The 19161-nt window shown below is 37.5% G+C and overlaps 1 protein-coding gene across 1 annotated transcript in view; it reads right to left on the reverse strand.

Moving 5' to 3' along the window:
* The window catches only part of RGS7 (regulator of G protein signaling 7), a 233371-nt gene that overhangs the window by 78624 nt on the left and 135586 nt on the right, over window positions 1-19161 (reverse strand). Inside the window, exon 4 of the mRNA XM_075497396.1 lies at window positions 3287-3337. Within this exon, the coding sequence (XP_075353511.1) occupies window positions 3287-3337 (51 nt within the window). The remainder of the gene's footprint in view (window positions 1-3286; window positions 3338-19161) is intronic.

The raw sequence follows: 19161 nt of genomic DNA on the forward strand, positions 1-19161 counted from the left end.
GCGAAGAGTCAGCACTTACCCTGTAATGGTCAATTCAACAAATACATGTCTAAGTGCCAAACCACAAGCACTTACAATTCTGTAAACTCAGTTAATTGCTTCTTTTCGCTTGAGATCAGGCTTATTTTTATGACTGAATTAAACTTCCACATTAAAAATAACTTAGATAATTTCTGTTCCTTAAAATTTTACAGATGAGTTGTAGGCTGAAACACAAACATTTTTTAAGTACATATTGAAAAGCAAACAATATAACAGCAACTGTATGTTGCTCACAGCTATTCTGGGCACAAGCTCTACTCTGCTCCACTGAAATAACTTCAAATCTGGTATAATTTAGCAGAATCCACCCATCATCTCCAGTTTATTTTCTTGATGGAGATTTACTGCAGCAAGCCAAAATCTTTCAAACCTTCCACAGAAAATTATTTTCCATTTATGAAAAAATGGGCAGGTTTTTTTCCACTGGCAATTTATACTTGTAACTATTTTTTACTTGGAATTGCTGTTTCCAGATAATAGCTTTACACTTATTAACACAGTCAAAGCAAATGTTGCTGCCAGACCTTCTCCTGCCTTTTGTTCTCCCACTATCCGTAAAGCAGCCTTCTTCATTCCCACATAAATGGTACTAGAGTTGTATTCCCTATGCAAAAAAAATGAAAAAAATTGCACTACAAAATATGACTTTTTTTCTTTTTTTTTTTTTTATGTACGGTAGTGCCACTTCCTTCTTACTAGTTTTTGTTTTACTAAAGAACAAGGTGACGGAAGGAGTTAGGTGTTTTCACCCTGTAGAACAGAAGGCTCAGGGGGTACCTCATCACAGTTTTCCAGTACTTAAAGGGCAGCTACAAAGAGGACAAAGGCTCTCTTCACAAGGAGCCACACGGAGAGACAAGTGGCAACGGGTACAAGTTGCACTGGGAGAGGTTTTGTCTTGATATAAGAAAGAATTTTTTTACAGTGAGAACAATCAGTCACTGGAACAATCTCCCCAGGGATGTGGTGGAGTCCCCATCACTGGAAGTGTTCAAGATGTGACTCTACAGGGTGCTAGATAATCTCATCTAGGCTCTCTTTCCCATGAAAGGTTGGACCAGATGATCTTTCAAGGTCCCTTCTAACCTGGGCTGTTCTATGATTCTGCAAATTTAACTGTCTGCTTACCCCTTAAATCACAATTTGCATGCCTTGCTTGCACGAGTAGTTCACAGCACTGGTAGATGAGGTGTGCAAATAGTCCTTAAATTTTTCTGGACAGAGTAGAATGTACTCTTCAAATATGTGAACCAAGGTCTACTTTATGTTGCTTTTACACGTATGTTGCTGATACCAGAATTAGATGGAGATGATAACTTTCAGTGCAAACACAGAGGCGTTATTTATTTCTGCATCATAAAACTGCATAGCTTCACAAGAGCTTTGTAACAGGACCCTACAGGGGAGTTTTAAAAGGCAGCCACAGTAAAACCCTGACACTGGTGAAAAGTGGACAGAAGATACTGGAAATCCAAATTATGGTGACAACAGTTCACAGAAATTTAGGGCTTTTCCACAGGAAATTCTAGATTATCTTGTCTAGAACTGAAACAACAAGTCACACACTTAAAAGATCTTACAAAACAGAATATTTTCAGAAGTTTTGTCATGTGAATAGTTCTTGCTTACCATCTGTCAGGTTCACTGCTATCTGGCAATTCTGAGCACTACCCAAAGGCAGCATTTAGGGTGACTGGCTTTCTGAAGATTTGCATCCAGCCAGCTCCAGATAGCTGACTTTGGACTAGGACCAACACGCATAAGACATTTTTGTCATTGTGGATTGTTTTTTCCACCCGTGCAATCTGAGAGGGTAAAACCCAGCTTAAATTAAATTATTGTGGTGTTCTGGTTACATATGTTAGTAGTTTGTGTGTTTGTTTAATTTTAATTGGATATCAACATAGGGAACCATGTTTTCCATTTAGTTTAAGGTTTCTTCTATTCCAAATTTCGCAACAACCAGATAATCTGAATAACAGCCTATCCGAGTATTGCAGTTCTGGTTTGGCAAACAAAGGTTAAGCTTCCATACCAAATAAACATAGAAAGGCAAACTTTCAAACCCTGATAAATATAGATAGGTGAGTGTTTTGTAGCAGACAACTGAGAAATACAATATCACACATAGGTCTCTTGCAACCTCCGCTTTATCTTCAGGAAGCAAACATACTACACTCTGTGTAAAGTTACATAAAACTGGAAGCAATTAGTGATCTCTTTCATGTAACATATCGATAAGTTGTGAACTGGTTACTTCCAAATATCGAATTATGTATTTATAATAGTTCCTCATTATTCAAGTCACAATTTTAAATACAGTGATTTTACTTTTTGCTGGAATTCCACTATGATAATACTTTCACTTCTAATATGACAGAAAACCACATTTTTAAAATTTAAAAAAAATTTTTAAAAAACCCACATAAATTCCATTCCCAAAAGTCTGAAACGGAGAGAGGAAAAATAAGTATTTTTGATCATGCTTTGAAGAAGAAGATTATCTTTCCCCTAACCAAAAGATAATAGGAACTTCCACAGAATATTTTATTTCTGACATTCAGCATTTTCTACTAGAAATCATTCCTTTCTGGAAAATTCCAGATCATGAAACAAGATTCCTGTAAATCAGGGAAATAAATATCAGATACGTACCAGACTGCATTTGCTGCTGGCCGCACAAGAAACCTGTGGCAGAGCTTGGAACCAAAGCTTTACTTCCACGTTCCAAGCCAGCTGATCGAGCAATGAACTGTTCTTCCTCACCGCACTGATTTTATTTACAGTTCACTTTCCTTTTAAGATGCTATAAGTGTCCAAACTTAAGAATAGAAATGCAGCTCTTAGTAACAGTACAAGAGCGTATTTTATTAATTCTATTTATTTTTTATATATTGAAAAATTCTGTTAAGAAAACAGCACGTGTTTAACAAACTATTTAGCATGACACTGAGTAAATTCCTCATGGAGTAGAACTTAAACTCATTTTCTACTAATTAAAGCAGCTATCATTTTCATTCTTGTCCATCATCTTGTTTCCTGGTACCTGCTCCAGTAAAAGGGATAACCAAAATCCTCAGATTCTTAGCAAAGGTTTCCAAGGTTTGATGCTGTCTGTTTTGCTATTGAAATTATACTGGTCAAATGCTGCCTGGCCACCCCCATTGCAACAGAACATAAAGTCAGGTCCAATCATTTCAAAAGACAAACTAGAATTTTCAGCCATGAAAAAAAGAGAAATTACCTGGGTCTTCTATAGATAAGTTCTTCGTTAACCATTGAACAATGTCTGAACCTACAAACAAAAGAACAGGCATTTTTAGATTAGTAAGTTTTCTCTTCCTATTCTTCAGTTCCCTAGGCCAATTAATATTATTCTACCATGTAAAAGAGATCTACATTTTTTGTTCAGTTTGTCCAGAAAAAATTAGACCATTCTATTTTTGTTTTAGTTTCTTTTTTTTAGTTTTCTTTTAGCAAAGAAACATACCACTCACTTCTTTCTTTAGACCAAGACTCATAAAATGTAATAGAATTGCATTAAGGGTATGATAATAGCCTGCATTTCAAAAGTTACATTACTGTAAAATTTACACAGAAAAACAAACACTTTATTAAGTTACTACTAAGTGTTCCCCACCTTCCAAATTAGTTTACAAATGAAGCCTAGAAAATGTAAACGCAACGCACATTTGATTATGCAATATATGGAGTATATGCTGCAGGCCATGCTGGAGGCTTAAAAACCTACTTGGGACTAATACATGGCATTATGAGCTCCTCTTAGGAGCTGCAGTTTGTGTTCAACTTTGCCTTCTGATTTTATTATCTTTAACTATCACTTCTGCTGTAGTTACTTTCAACCCATTCCCCTGGCTACCAGTAAATGCTGGCTACCAGCATATGCAGTTACCTAAACGTGTACTAGCAATGTTTCAAACTCCACCTCGTGGCTAAGCTCATGACAGAATTCATTTTTCCCTGGTGCTAAAGCTCTTTCCTTACCACTCCAGTCTCTCTTCTTCTGTATCCCTTCGTTTACTGCCTCTCCATTCCTTTCTATTTAATCTCCTGTGCTTATTTTAAGGTCCCATGTTATTGCTTGCCTCTTAACACCTTCAATACCAGATTCCCTGCCATCTTTCACACTGAGTATCCTTCCAAGCACAACTCCTAATTCCTAACCCCCTCTGCTCCTCTTGGCCATGCACTTCCTATCACACTTTGCACTCTATGTGCCAAGTCACAAGCTATATTTTTATCTCAGGTGACTAGAGAAGTTGGTTAGCCCTAAATATTTTCCTAAATCCTCAAAGGTTGGAGACAAAAAGTAATTAGAAAAACAACATGACATTTTTTAATACTGATTCTTAATGTTGGCTTCCCTCAAATCTCTCAGGTACCATATGGGAAGAATTTTTCTATTCTTTTTATCTCACCTTCAAATATTTCTTTCCTGTTTACCTCTTTTGAAAACTTTCCTACAGTGACACATGGTATTCCTCAGTCCTCAGCTCCTGGCATCACATTTGCGTACGTGGTCTACACATCAGAAATTTCACCTCCATATGTGACACTGTCTTCTGGCTTATAAATAATAGTGGGAAATGGGATTTCTTGATAATTGCATCATATAATTCTGAAAGATCATTACTGCTCTAGTCACATTTTACTCTGAAGCCATTCCCCTGGTACCCGAAAGCCTGAACAGCAGTTTAAGCCAGCTATCACATTCAAACACTCTGATTATTTCAGCTGCATGACTTCAATGACAAAAGCCCAGACGAATAAATATTAACATGAACACTCTCCTTCTAGTATGAAGGCTATTCAAGTAAAACAAAGTTGCAAGTAATTTGTTATTTCACAAGTGAGAAATTTATCAGTTCATATTCCTTTGGGAGATCTTGTGGCCAACTCTAGTCCTAAAAAGAATAATAAAAGTATTATCTTGTATAGTTGCTGTGTGTTTTTTTCAGCTGCTACTTTTAATGTCTAATAAACAAAATTATTTCATTCAATCATTCCTATGCCCTTTTCTAAGTTTTATGACTTATGCAAACGTGTTTCTAAAAGCAAAACCATTACTATCATTTCTTATCTCAGGAAAGGAACAAGGCAGCAAAACAGGTGAATGCTTCACAGGAAACAGTATTTCCTTTGAGTCCTAGCTTTGAAAATCTGGTGACCAGTAAATTCATGTCATTTTTCATACACCACACTTCACATCTACAGGAATTATGATCCAAGAATTAGGATGAAAAAGATTACAGACTTCATTACTTGTAAACAAGAACTAATACTGATAGGATAAAACATTTTTAACCTTCAAACTTGAATCTGTCTAATTGCCAGGAATGTAGCAAAAAGACAAGCTAGTCAGATGACACAAATTTTACGGAAGCCACTACCTTGGTATTGGACTCTCCTGAAAAGGAAAACTTCAGCAATCCAAAATAGAAAACGTTTGCTGTGTCAGAAAGATACTCAGTTTTTGTAAACTGTTTAATGTGCCAGTCACTGGTAATGTGTCATAACAAAGCCCCAGTAATAACATTTTCAAAGTAGATTCTCAAGCTAAATTCTCCAAGTCTCCCTGCCTCACTTCCACAAGGCAGTTAAAAGGCAAGATGGCTATTAGATCTGTAAGGTGCAGAAGACCAAAGTTAAATTGCCAACTGAATTTTGAAATCCCAGAAGAACCCTCAATTGTCATGCCAATTTCTATAGCAAATAAAACTGCACAAGGCAAAGTGATCGTTCGTAATAATAAATTAAAGCTAGCGCACGTAGAAAACATTTGAAAAAAGGTTTTTTTAGACTCAGAGCCTGAGAGCCAACAGTGAGATTCCTTAAATGCCAGTACCTATCCAGATAAAGGCAATAAAATTCACAAGATCTTACTGAAGTCCAAAAATATGAAAGACTTTCAACTTCTTTAAAGAGGCAAAAATACTTCTACATTCATATACAAACAAAAAGACTCAAGAGTGTTCTTTGTAAAATGTGCTTGCTGAAAACTCCACAAGTGATTAATTTTAAACGAAAGTGATTAATTTTAAACGAAATGGTCCAAAAATAGCAGTTGCTGAAGCCATCACAGCATCTTAAGAAATTATTTTTGAGGAAAGTGTACTCTCTGAACTCTGCAATACTAATTTCCAAGTCAAAGTCATAAAGGCCAGGGTAATGCTAAGGTTAGCTTTCAAGAACAAAACCCTTATTTTAAACAAGTCTTTACAGAGTGCATTTCAAAAAAGTGTTGATTCTGAACTATAGAAAATTTTACAGGAATTATAGATCCATTTTTTGCTATGCATAGATGCAATGAGCCATGTAAGCCTTGATCTGACAACAAAAAGATATGATAGGAGTTCTGCAAAAGAAAATCAAAATGCAAAATGCTCTATCTTTTTAAAAATTCAAAAACATACTTAGCTGAAGAAGATTCAAGTTGCAAGAAAGTACATTTTATTAATCGGAATCACAAACCATGAGACTACTGGGAAACTTAACTCGATTTTTTATTTCATAAGACGACAGGTTCAACCTTGCAAAAAAATACTCTTTTACTGCTAGTATCTTGGTTTAGTAACTAAAATCTATTCTTTTTTTTACTTGTGGACCTCAGAGTATTTACAGATGATGAAGAGAGACAGGGACACAGGAAGCTCCCCTGCATTACTGATACCAAGAGAGAGGGTTTTGCTGTTGACAATCCAGCACACACTTTATCTTCATCAAGACTTTTGCCATCTGAACTCTCAAGAGTGACATAACCATCGTGATGTTTGTCCTGTGCTGTGAAAGCCAGGAAGCTGGGTCTGTTGAGTGGTTGCTTGTTTGCTGAAAGGCAGCAGCAGATCATCTGGGAGCTCCCTCGAGGGAGCCCCTTGGTTGGCTGGGTCACCTTCAGCACTTCACCACCACCTGGTCTCGAGAACCTGGAGAATTTTATGCAGAGCAACTCACAGTTGGGAAAACTTAATAAACATTACTCTAGAAAGTACCAGTTTCTAAATTTGAGACAACAAGACTGTTACTAAATTAGTAAGGAAAGATAACTGCATTTCCATTGTTTCATTTTTTCTTTTCACTGGGAGAGGAGGGAATTGTGTCATTTTGACTTCCATCTTCAACACCATTGCTTTGTCACACTACTTCATGGCGATACATGAGGAAATTAGTTACTGATACACACTTCAAAATCCTTGGTTATGAGCGTCTGAAAAAAATATAATGTGCAATTTTATTTCTCACCACTGATCAGATATTGGAAACACAGGAACTGGATCAGATGAGCAGGGATATTGTAAAGGCCGGTAGCCTATCAAGTTCTCAGAACTAGCTGTTTTCTCACAAAAATTGCTCTCTAACGGAGAATTGGACTCTCTGAGAAAGGGCTTTCACTGGTGAATGGGACAAGATGATCTGCATTCTCCCTGAAGTCTTCATGGTCACAAACCATAGCATATGTTGTCACTCTGTTATATCAGCACGGATATTTTACAGTTTCTTTTCTTTCTCTGAGAAGCATAGTTTGTGTATGAATTCTTCATGCATACATCTGAAAGAAATCAAGTACCACATATTTCAGGGCAGAAGGGCAGAGGGAAGAAAAGCAATGGCTATATTATCTTTTGGTATACTTATGGAAAACCACATTTGGATCCATACTGGATTATTCAGCTTATTTTTCCCTATGTCTATTACAACTGAGCAAAGAGAAGATTTGCATCACTTGATACTGCTGTGCACAGAAAGGTGAAAGATAGAAGGGTGTGGGGACTCCTCTCTGAGGCTGGGGTTGCGGTAGTGCTTGAAGGAACAAGGAGTTATTTCCCCATAAATTATGGCTCCAGACAGTACTAAACTGCATTGGATTCCAGTCTAACAGAAAATGTATTCAGAGGTGCTTTGATTGCCCAGTTTTTAGTTTCAGAAGTAAGCTGGTAACAAATGTTTAGACGGTAAAAAGGGGAGATAAAAGAAATGACACAAAGAAGATGTGTAACTAAATTTTGATTTATTTCATCCTAATTTAAATGCTTTCCACCTTGTATTTTTATTTAACAGTTTTCTCTTTCTTTTCTCTATTATTTTGGATTAACGTAAAATGAATTTATAGACCTAATCTGGTATAATTGTGACCGTGAGTGGCAACAGACCTGAAACTGTGATAATTTGAATACTTTGCTGATTGCATTTACATGTTTAACCTACTGACCTTTACTATTTAAATGGATTGACCTTTAAAAGAAAGACATCATTGATCAAAGTGCAGTTTGATTAAGGAAATTTGCATGTCAACTTTCACACACTTATTTCTGCTACCTGCTTTTTAAAATTGTTGATGAAAACAAATGCATAAACTTACTCTTTTGACTTCTTATAATTGGAGGTGGACCACACATTTGTTTAAGTCCCCTTACACCTCAAGGAAACTTGTACCCAGTTGCAGATTTAAAAATCTCATCTGAATAATACTAACTGTACAGAGAATATCACATATTTTAATGAAACTACTCAAGCACAAAAGTAATTACAGTTTTGTAGTTTTAAAACAATATAAGCTGCATATATTTTTTTTTTTCAAGTGAAGATGGACACAGAAATTTGCAGAAATAAAACTCTCAAATGAATCATCCTACTGCTTTTGAGTTGAACCCTTTCATTCTACACTGTAAGCAATCCTCAAAAATACTCAAGCCTAGAAGGACAGAAAGGATCCATACTTCTGGCTAGCATAACCCTGTGAAGAACAATGTGTTACTTGATATTGTAACATTACTGAATCTCTGCTTCAGAGAGGAAAATTCATCCATTTTCGTATTGTGAAAGAGCTAATACAGGAAGTGAAAAATCTCTTCCACTTCCATACCTACATGAAATCACTCAACAGTGCTGACCAACAAATTCCAGTAATGTAAATTCTGCAGTCACACCCTGTCTCATAACCAAGCTTCAGAACAGAAATCCAGTTCATAAAGACTAAAAGGGTAACTAATCATGGCTGTGTATCTGAGCCCACTCTTTATCCTACAGTGCCAATCCACACAGGCCCCTGTCTTCTCCATCAAAAGGAACTGCTGCTTCATTCCAGCAACACTTATCTCTAAAGCTTCTCAAAAGACATCCTCTACTTAGATCTCTTCAACAGCCACAAGTGACTATTTTACAGATGACACTAGCTGTGTATAATTGGCAATATACCGGTAACCACAGATGGGACCCCTGTAGTCCCAAGGCTGTTATAATAAGCACTAGAGTTTAGCATCTTGCTGAAGAACACTGCTTCATGCTAAACATTTGCAAGACAAGAGTGATGCTGTTTAGGGAAAACTAAGTGGTATGAAAACCCAGCACAGCCTTTCTATTGTAAGGGAATTTTTATACTTTTCTTCAAAATGATGTAAAGCCATGTGATCTTTTTTGACTATAATAAAATATCAGTGTTCAGGTGACATGGATAAAGAAAAGACTATTTTGTACATTCCCCTGACAACAAAATCTTACAACTTCTTCTACGTAAAAAGTATTTGTAGGGAAAAAAACAGGAAATATAAGTAGAATTCTGAACACCATAAGGTCGCCCTGGAGAAATTTCATTTACGAGAAATCTTCATCTCCCAATAGGACAGAAAAAACCCTCTTCATTTTTAAATACTGTATGAATACTCCAAGCAAAACCTCTAAAGTCTGAGACGAGCAAGGAGCCCAGGAGGCTTATCAGTGAGACCTGCTTGATTTCCTGTCCATCAGGAATCTTAAATAATGGCAAAAGAAGATTAGAAGCTAAGTGACTTTCTGTTTTCCTCATCAGTATGACCCATCCTTCTTCTCCTCTCAATCAAATCCTCTCTTCACCCTTCAAACACATGCAAACTCATTTGGGTACTATCGAGAGAGAAATAGCCAAGAATTCAGCAGCTCATAGTGTTCTCTTTCCCTCATCACCTTTAGGAACTAAATCCCACCCTCCAAACAGTTTTGGATCCACCTCCAAGTGGAGAGCAGGAACCCTCTGAACACCAAGCATAACTGTGCCCATGCTCTTCCCAACACTAGTGTGTACTGTATAAATCGATAGGCAATGAAGGTGTTCTGAAATCTCGATGTCCCACCTTCTAGATGAGTGCCCAGCCACCAGCCTAAAGATCAATTTTTTCTGTCTCTCTCTGTGATGATGTAACTTCTTTATACAAAGAATGAGAAACATTTTCTCTAAAGCATAAGGCAACTTAGTCCAAATTTCTGCTCAGACACAAGCAGTTTCAGGCGTTTGAACCTGAGTGTCTCCACCTCAGTCTTTAGGCATTCCAGTCGGGGCCCATTTTAATTCCTTTTGCTGGAGCTGTAACGCTTTTGCGTTAAATAGTTTTGGAGATAACAGGAGAAAATAAATTACTTGCTACCCTGTAGGACACCCATGTGGGGAGTTGAGCACCTGGAGTCCCCTCCCTACTGCAGTGAAGGCTGGTTTATGGAAAGTAGAACAGCATCGGCAAGTGCATCCTGGTGCAGCATGTAGCAGTGTACGAATGCGAGAGCAGCCACCCTCAAGAAAAGCTGAGAAGGAAATGGATATGTGACTCCTATCCCAAGTTTGTCCTCCAGTTCCTGAAATAACATCTAAAAGGGCAACAATAACATCACTGTTGCCTAACTATCTTGAACTCTCACTCTGAAAATTCATCCAAGATTACTTCAGGAAAACTGACAACACATTTTTGAGGGACAAATTTGCTACTTATCATAAATAGTTCATCTGGCTTTCTTTTTAAGTCTGCTAGATATTTCACTGTATCTTGCTGACAACTTGATATAGAAAACAGGTAGATTGATAAGCACAATTTTTTGGAGTTCAATGATGAGGAAATACCACAAAATTTTACTGATCACTTCCTAAATCTTCTTTCTTAACGAGCAAGCAAATTTCACATTAACAGAAGACAAATTTATTGTTAGTTTCATGATGGAGGGCTGCTCAGGCGAAAGCATCACCAGGGCCCAGGGTTTTTTCCTTTATCCTATGTATTTGTATGCAATTACTGAAATGGAGCTTTTTTCAGTAATTCAGCAGTGGCTAAAATTTCTAAATGAAGGCATTTCCTAGGTCATATGAATGGCTTTCTTCCTCTGGAGAAGTAAAAATAATAACCTTGTGCTAGGACTATACTGAGACCATATGCTAAGTATTCCAGGGGAACATGGACAGGTGAGACTCCAGACTAAAGGGCTGCCAAGCAGAAATGGTGTCAGGGTGGAGCCAGAGGGGAACAGACAACATTATTTCATGCAGTGTTTGTACCTAGGAGCAACCACTGTAAATAATTTTATACTCCTTCTTAGCTATAGTAGGTGTCCATGCATAAATTGTCAAGTCATCTAACTATATGATTTCCATAAATCTTTATTACCTTAGTTTATACCTGCTTAAAGTATAAAACCAGACTATTTAATTTTGGATTTTTTAAAGAACACATACAAATACACATTGTATCAAGCTGGAGATACTTCTTACAGTGTTTCTGCAGATTTCACAATTACAATGTCTTGAAAAGAAAGCCAAGCTAGAAAAAAATATTCATCAAAGTAGCAGTGGCACTATCGAAAGCAACCTTATTAACTTTCTGTAGCATTGTCATCACATACTGCAGCTTCTGCCCTAGTAGTTTTTACAAAATTGCATATCGCTGTTAGTTAAATGTGTTCTTTCTCTCATACACGTATCAGTAAGTGTCTGCAAGTTGCACTTTCATAATCTTTGCAACACAATAAAAGCTGCCTGAGATTCTCTGCCACAATAAACAGTTTTACTTTCTTATTTTTTTACATCAGCAGTTTGAAAATAGTGTGTAAAAACAGCCTCCAAGTTCAACAAAAAGGCTTTGTGAAAGTCTTCACCGCGCTTTTGCTTCAAGCAATTCTGTATTTTTTTCATATTTCCACTTCAATATCTCTAAGAAATATGATATTTGCCTTCTGAAATGGTTCTTCTAATTCTTGCCATACTGCCCCCCAAAGACACCCACACACAGATGGCAATGGAAGGAAGTGAGGCAGCAATGTAATTTTTGCTAGGCGCTTCACATTCACGGAGGATTTTCACAGGGGAAAATCCTGAAGTCCTAATTCAGGGGTAACAGGAATAAATATATAAATGATATATGATTTGACTTGTGATTTTGACTCCAGGAAGAAAGTCAGTGGAGACACAGTGACTTACAGTTTTGACATTTGCCCAGCAACAATGTCAACGTGCTTCCTTCCTCACAAAGCGTTCCTACACAATAATAGTTAATTTCTACAGCTGGTTTGAAAATGGGTTTTTCCACCGTTGCTATTTCAAAACACTCTTTCAGTGACTCATGCTCTTACTGTTCTCTGTGCTTAAGACTCTGCAAACTGATGTCCAAAAAACCCCTTTTGATCATCACACATTTCCTGAATAACCCAAGCTATTTAATTTAGTTATTTTGACTAAAATACATCCTTCAGAAATATTTAGTGATGCTAAGTACAACAGCATAATGTGATGCTCTGCAGAAGCTCCTGAAGTTCCCAGAACCCAGAAGTTCCCCAAGAATTTGCTCATTAGCCAGCCATTCTCACAGCTACAGAAACATCTCCAACGGGAAACCTCATCTCAATAAAAGAAATCCTACAATATGGCAGTTGCACAGAATACTTATATTCAGAAATACTAGCCAGTGTGGGGGCACAGGCTATAACAGAAAGCCCTGAAACACAAATTTAATGACAAAATGCCAAGGAATTGCAGAATAAAAATACTTTGTTTGGCCAAAGTATTCATCTGGGTTTTTTAGTACTTTCATTTTTTAACATATAGGTCCCACTGTTCCACGGCCTCCAGCACAGACCAGCTATTTTTCAGCTAATAGCAATAAATACAAAATATAAGATACAAGAAAGTTTGCTGAAGCTGAGTAGAAACTTTCATCCTTAATCCTAATATTCAAGTGTTACACCAGAAATGTCATTGACTATGATGAGAACTTCGCTCAAGGCTTCTTTTTTTCTATTTGAAATATGAAATGTTTTAATATTCAATAGAACACAGAAAGTTCAAATGAATTTCTATTTTTGATTAAGCTGTGCTGGATGTTTTTGTATTATTTCCTCCAGATCCATGATTATTTTAATACTGCTATGTCTCAGAGTTTACACTTCAAAGATCTGCTGCAGGGCTACATTTTCAAAAAGGAAAAGAAATGAAGTTACTCAAATTGTAAGTACCTATACTTTGGAGCATTAGTCTGACTGAAAATCTAATCACATTCATCTTTTACCAAAATATGGGATTGTTTCAAGACTTTATTATGATCAATTGCTTGGCATAATAAAAATCACTTACATCATACAGCATGGAATGAACTGTGTTAGAAACAAAACTGATCTTTGCTCCAACTCGATACTTCCACCAAATTCAGCATATTTTTCATTTGCAGTCTTTCACTGCTATTTGGAGATTATGAATTAATTTATTCTAAATGTCAATAATTGTGCTGCACAACTGTCTGAAGCAGATATGACTGGGTTTGTTCTCAAATAAATAAAAATCTCATGGCTCTTCTCGTGGTAGTTCTTTACATATGCACCTCAAGCACTTTGTCACAATAAAGGCAAAATCTATTAGCTCTTGAGGATAATTCCCAAAGATTCATTGAAATGTAAGCTGTGCTGACAACTCAAATTCTCTAACATGATTTATCCATCAATGGAGATTTATGAAAAATTTAAATAGACATGAACTACCATTTTAACATGCAATCAACAGCTCTTGGGTTTAAAATAAACTTAATCATACCATCCATAATAAGTACTGTATTTCTGTCTAAAATTGAAAATTGAAGTATGGTATATGCTCATATATGTGAGTATATACACCAGCCATCGTATAAATTATGCTCCCACCACTCACAGTCAAATTAGCAAACCAAGAAGTAAAACTTAGAGGAAATAAATCCTTCTACATTTTAGTCTATCAAGTTAATTCCTTTGCTGCTCTGTTTCCCCAGGGACATTTGCATGAGCATTTGTGAGATATTAATTGCAGCCCTGTGGCTAGTATTGGCTTTTTGTCTATGACATTTTTACAGGAATTCAAAAGCAGCCTTTCTGGTTTTACAAGTAACTTGGTACCGTATTAATCAAATGCATCTTAGAAGCAAAGTATTTTGCTTTCCATCAGTATCAGCGTCTGGCAATGACCATAGAGCCATCACTAATGTCTCAATTTTAGGAATGTCTCTTGGAGCCTGGACAAAGTAACGACCTATGCAAAAACCTCCTGTCTTCTCCCATCCCTACCCTCACATTCATTATATCCAGAGCTACCGTTTGATACACTAAACCACTGGCTCATGGGAAGCACTGGGAAGTTTATGTGAGAAAGCAGGAGAGTCATTTTCATCCATCCATTATCAGGTAGAAGAATAACAAAAAAGACATTATTCTGAACAATGCTGGACCACTAGCCCGCGATGCGACCTTTGGTAGGTCACGGGGCTTGTATTTATCTCTATAGTAAAGATAATAGTTCCCCATACTGTGCTGTGGATTTGGGGGGCTAGAGAACAGAGAAGCATTTTGAAAAGATTAACCTGTAGGTATTAGTGTAATAAATAATACTACGTGTCCTGGAGTCTGGATTCTATTCTTCATGTTATTTTACTGTACTGTTGTGGTTTAACCCCAGCCGGCAACTAAGCACCACGCAGCCGCTCGCTCACTCCCCCTCCAGTGGGAAGGGAGAGAGAATCGGAAGGGTAAAAGTGAGAAAACTCATGGGTTGAGATAAAGACAGTTTAATAGGTAAAGCAAAAGCCACGTATGCAAACAAAGCAAAACAAGGAATTCGTTCACTGCTTCCCATGGGCAGGCAGGTGTTCAGCCATCTCCAGGAAAGCAGGGCTGCATCACACATAACAGTTACTTGGGAAGACAAACGCCATCACTCTGAATGTCCCCCTTTCCTCCTTCTTCCCCAGCTTTATAAGCTGAGCATGATGTCATATGGTGTGGAATATCCCTTTGGTCAGCTGGGCTCAGCTGTCCCAGCTGTGTCCCCTCCCAACTTCTTGTGCACCCCCAGCCTCCTCGCTGGTGGGGTGGGGTGAGAAGCAGAAAAGGCCTTGACTCTGTGTAAGCACTGCTCAGCAATAATGAAAACATCCCTGTATTATCAACATTGTTTTCAGCACAAATCCAAAACACAGCCTCATAGTAGCTACTATGAAGAAAATTAACTCTATCCCAGCCAAAACCAAAATAAAACATTTCAATGTTTTATTTCATTTGGATGAAACAGCTGAGAACGGATGGTGTCTTACTGTGAACACAGGATGGGTCTTTTATCATTTAGACTCGTGAGTACAGAAGCTCTTTGTGAGGATGAGGCTGTAGCTCAATTTTTTTTTCCTTTCTCACTAGATGCAGAGAAAAATTAAGTTCATACTGTTGCCTAGGAGTATGCAGTGACGTCAATACTACTTTTAGCACCTGTTGCGTCTTTGCTGTTTACATTGTCAGAGTAAGAATAAATAGTAGCAAGATGTAAAAAAACCCTCAGTAAGGGAACACATATACACAACCATTCACATACCTATCCAAACCGGTTCTGCCCCTCTTCGTCCCAGCCTCTGTACTCAACAATTTAATTGTATTTTGGCCTCTCCGTGTAATATTTTAAGACCTGTATGTATTTTAGGTAAAATTGTTGATGGTCACCATTTCTTCCTTAACCATTGATTGCAGACCCAGGAACGGATAGTATACATGCTCTTGGGAAAATAAAGGCAGGATCAGTAAAGAAATATAAAGAAAATAGGTATCCAGTACCAGGACTGCTGTTTACTAGTGGAAGGTGAAAGCAGACACAACTCTTGTGTTGGGGCCCTGGAGAGAATAAAGATTTGTCATTCAGCTAAGGAGTTGTGCTGTCTAAATGCAATATGGTCCCAAGGTTGGGAGGGAGCAAGCAGAGGTGTGGGAAAAACATGTTCTTGCTGAATCTCCTTACTTCCTGAAAAGAGCTAAAATGAACTAATCAATAGATTAAAAAATAAAGCTAGCAGCCCTCTACTGCAACAGGAAATAAGACAACAAAACTCCAAAATTAAAAAATTTAAAGTCTTTTTCCATGAAATAATTATACCCTGTTCAGCCTGGCAACAGCTATTAATACAATTCTCCTGGTACCCTATTGACAGATAAGAAATAGGTGGAGAGCAGCAAAGGGTACTTGTGCCTGGACTAGCAAATAGCCTGATGATGGCAGTAGGCAGATCACTTCCAACGGCTTGATAGCCTGGGAACGGAGCCACTCTCCTCTCCAAAATACAGGGGAAAGGGAGTAGTGGTAATATGACTGGTAAGAGTTTTTCTTGATGCAAAAGAGGATGGATATAGGTCACCTAGGAGGGAAGACTTAAGTAGATTATCCCCTTCCAATTTCTGCTTCACTTTGCATGAGGCAGGTTTATACTTAGAAACTAAGTATACACTAGGCTGTTTTAGTCCTCCTTTCTGTTATGCTAATTCTATTTGACCCTGTATAGAAATGAGTTCCTCTCAAATACCAATAGACAAATAAATGCCTGCCATAGGCATTATTTGTTGACTGTTTTCAACAAATAATGTCCAATGGATGGGAATACAGGCTCCTACTTACACATAACCTCCTTTATTTCCTCATACCTGCCATGTTGCTGCCTTTACTGCTGCCAAACTGGCATTGTTGATCCCTTCCACAGGCTCAGCGGAGCACACTGCTGTGGACAGCAAGGCATTCACAGCAACAATTTGCAACAGTATGAATCCTCCTCTGTAAAGTTTTTGGACTATCAAATGCTTCCACTCTTCTGCTTTGAGTGCCTCTTGAGAGCTCGCCAGCCTCTAGCAGCACGTCCACCCTTAGCCTGCCTGACCCTGCTTGCACAGTGTAGTTTCCCTCACTGTATGGCACCGGGAAATATGGTAGGTTAAGGTCCAGCATTTCTTCCATACACTCACAGGAGAGCAGTATCTCAGGGCAGCAGGATCTTTTTTTGCTAGCCATATTAACAGCTAGTAAAACATGCTGCTCAAATGAGCGATGACCAGCCAATTTGTCATGCAGCACACAAACATGGCAGCAATTCAAACCAGCCAGGAAGAGTCAGAAGACTTTGTTCATCTCAAATTCACTAGCTCTCATCTTTTACTGACTTTGCAAAGAGTATGTCTTTGACCATCACTATTTCTGGAACCCAGATATTCCATAGTTTTAAGTAATTGCTGTTGGAGTATATTTATATGCTACTGATTGTTTTTTATAAAAGTGATTGTTTATTAATTTAGGTGAGTATATTAAAAAGATAGATAAATTCAAATGTAAAACTTTGATTTCCATATTACTTAATAATAGTAATGAGGCTCCCCTCCCAATGACTGTCACTCAAGGAAAGAAAGCAACAAGATTCCAGCGTTGTCAATACACCTTTAAATTTCAGTAATTTTTCCTTATCGCATGCTTAAAATCACCATTTAGCTTGCCTTATGAGAGATGTACTTGCTAGTTACTGTTTTGTTCTTTTTAGCAAGTGAGCTAACAAAGATAGACAACTTTTTTATCAAACAAGAACACTTGTGCACTGAGAAAATAGAGGAAAATTACAGCTCTGAGCACAGGTTCTTAAGATGAAGCGCCCACAAGTAACTCTTGCTACATATAAAGCAAATACATACATGAAATCCTTTAGTGCTGCCTGAACTTGCTGTACTCTAATCTTAGTAAAGATGATGATCACCAAGCCAAGCATATCAGGGAAGGCAGAAGATCTGGCAGAGGCAGAAGCTACTCTGCACTTTAGTGTTGCGGAGATCATTCAGTAATTTTAGTATGGAAGCATCTTATACTAATTGCTATTCAGACACATTGGAACAGCGAGTCCCTCTGCTAAGGACCCTACAATCAGCATTTCTGATGTGACAATTTAACTGGATAATGAAGATTCTCTGTGTTGATCATATTCTGTGGTTGCTCAATATAGCCCCCAACTTCTCTGTTATTCTCTAAACTTCCCTGCCCAAAAGTGCATCCTCAAAAGGAAGCTTTGCGAATCACAACAGAACTCGTGAGACACCAGACTTTCTACCCTGCAGCAAATTCTGAGGCTTTCAAACTTCATTTTGTTGTAAAGTGGAACCCCAATACCAAACATCAAACCTTTGCAGAAACTGAAAAATTCCAAAGTATTTTCCTTTAATGCTATCAAAATGTTTAATTCAACAGGGGCAAAGCCTTTTTTTAGTATAAAACAAACAATGTTTCATCATCTTTCTGACTCATAAGACAGCTTCTAACAGAAGTATAATAATAAAACAATAAAACCAAAATGCAGTATTTCAGTACTTCCAGATAAAGACAACGTCAAAAAAATTCTCATGAAACAGTGTGGCTGTGAAAACATTTCCCAGCAGAAAACTGATTTGCCACGTAAAGCATCAGAAAGTCTCTTAATGGATAATTCTTCTAAATTAAGCAGATGTAGAAGGCTTGAACAGAACTAAGATGGATGTGCTTCATTATGCTATGACGGTCTCATGTCTTTGACAAGACCAGAGGACAGTGCCGTAGGATCTGCTACACTGAGCACTCAGGGAAAGTCAATTTTTGAGACACAAGAGACAAAATAAAAAGAGAAAAACCGGCAGTCCCATCTGCCTTTTTCTCTTAAGGTGTTACCTTGTCAATGATTAACTCTATCAGAATGAGTCAAAATTTTTATTCCACTGTATATCTTTAATAACATGCTGCTTCCATTTTAACCTAAACTAAATTCAAAGATATTCTTACCATGCAATATAAACACTACAACTATAGCAGTGTTAGCTCTGCTTAGCTCATATCATGCCTCTCTATTGATGAGTCATCTCTCCTCCTACCATGTAGTAAAGAAAACGGATGAGCCTTGAAAAGCTAACACTTTTTGCAATTTTATATAGAAAATACCATTCGGAAAATATATTTGTAAAATCACAACTCCTGTAACTACTATATCAGTTTCCAGACAGTGATCTATATACAGTGGGGAAGAAAACATTTGGGAACTC

This window comes from Mycteria americana, chromosome 3, assembly GCF_035582795.1.
Source record: "Mycteria americana isolate JAX WOST 10 ecotype Jacksonville Zoo and Gardens chromosome 3, USCA_MyAme_1.0, whole genome shotgun sequence".
Taxonomy (NCBI): Eukaryota; Metazoa; Chordata; class Aves; order Ciconiiformes; family Ciconiidae; genus Mycteria; species Mycteria americana.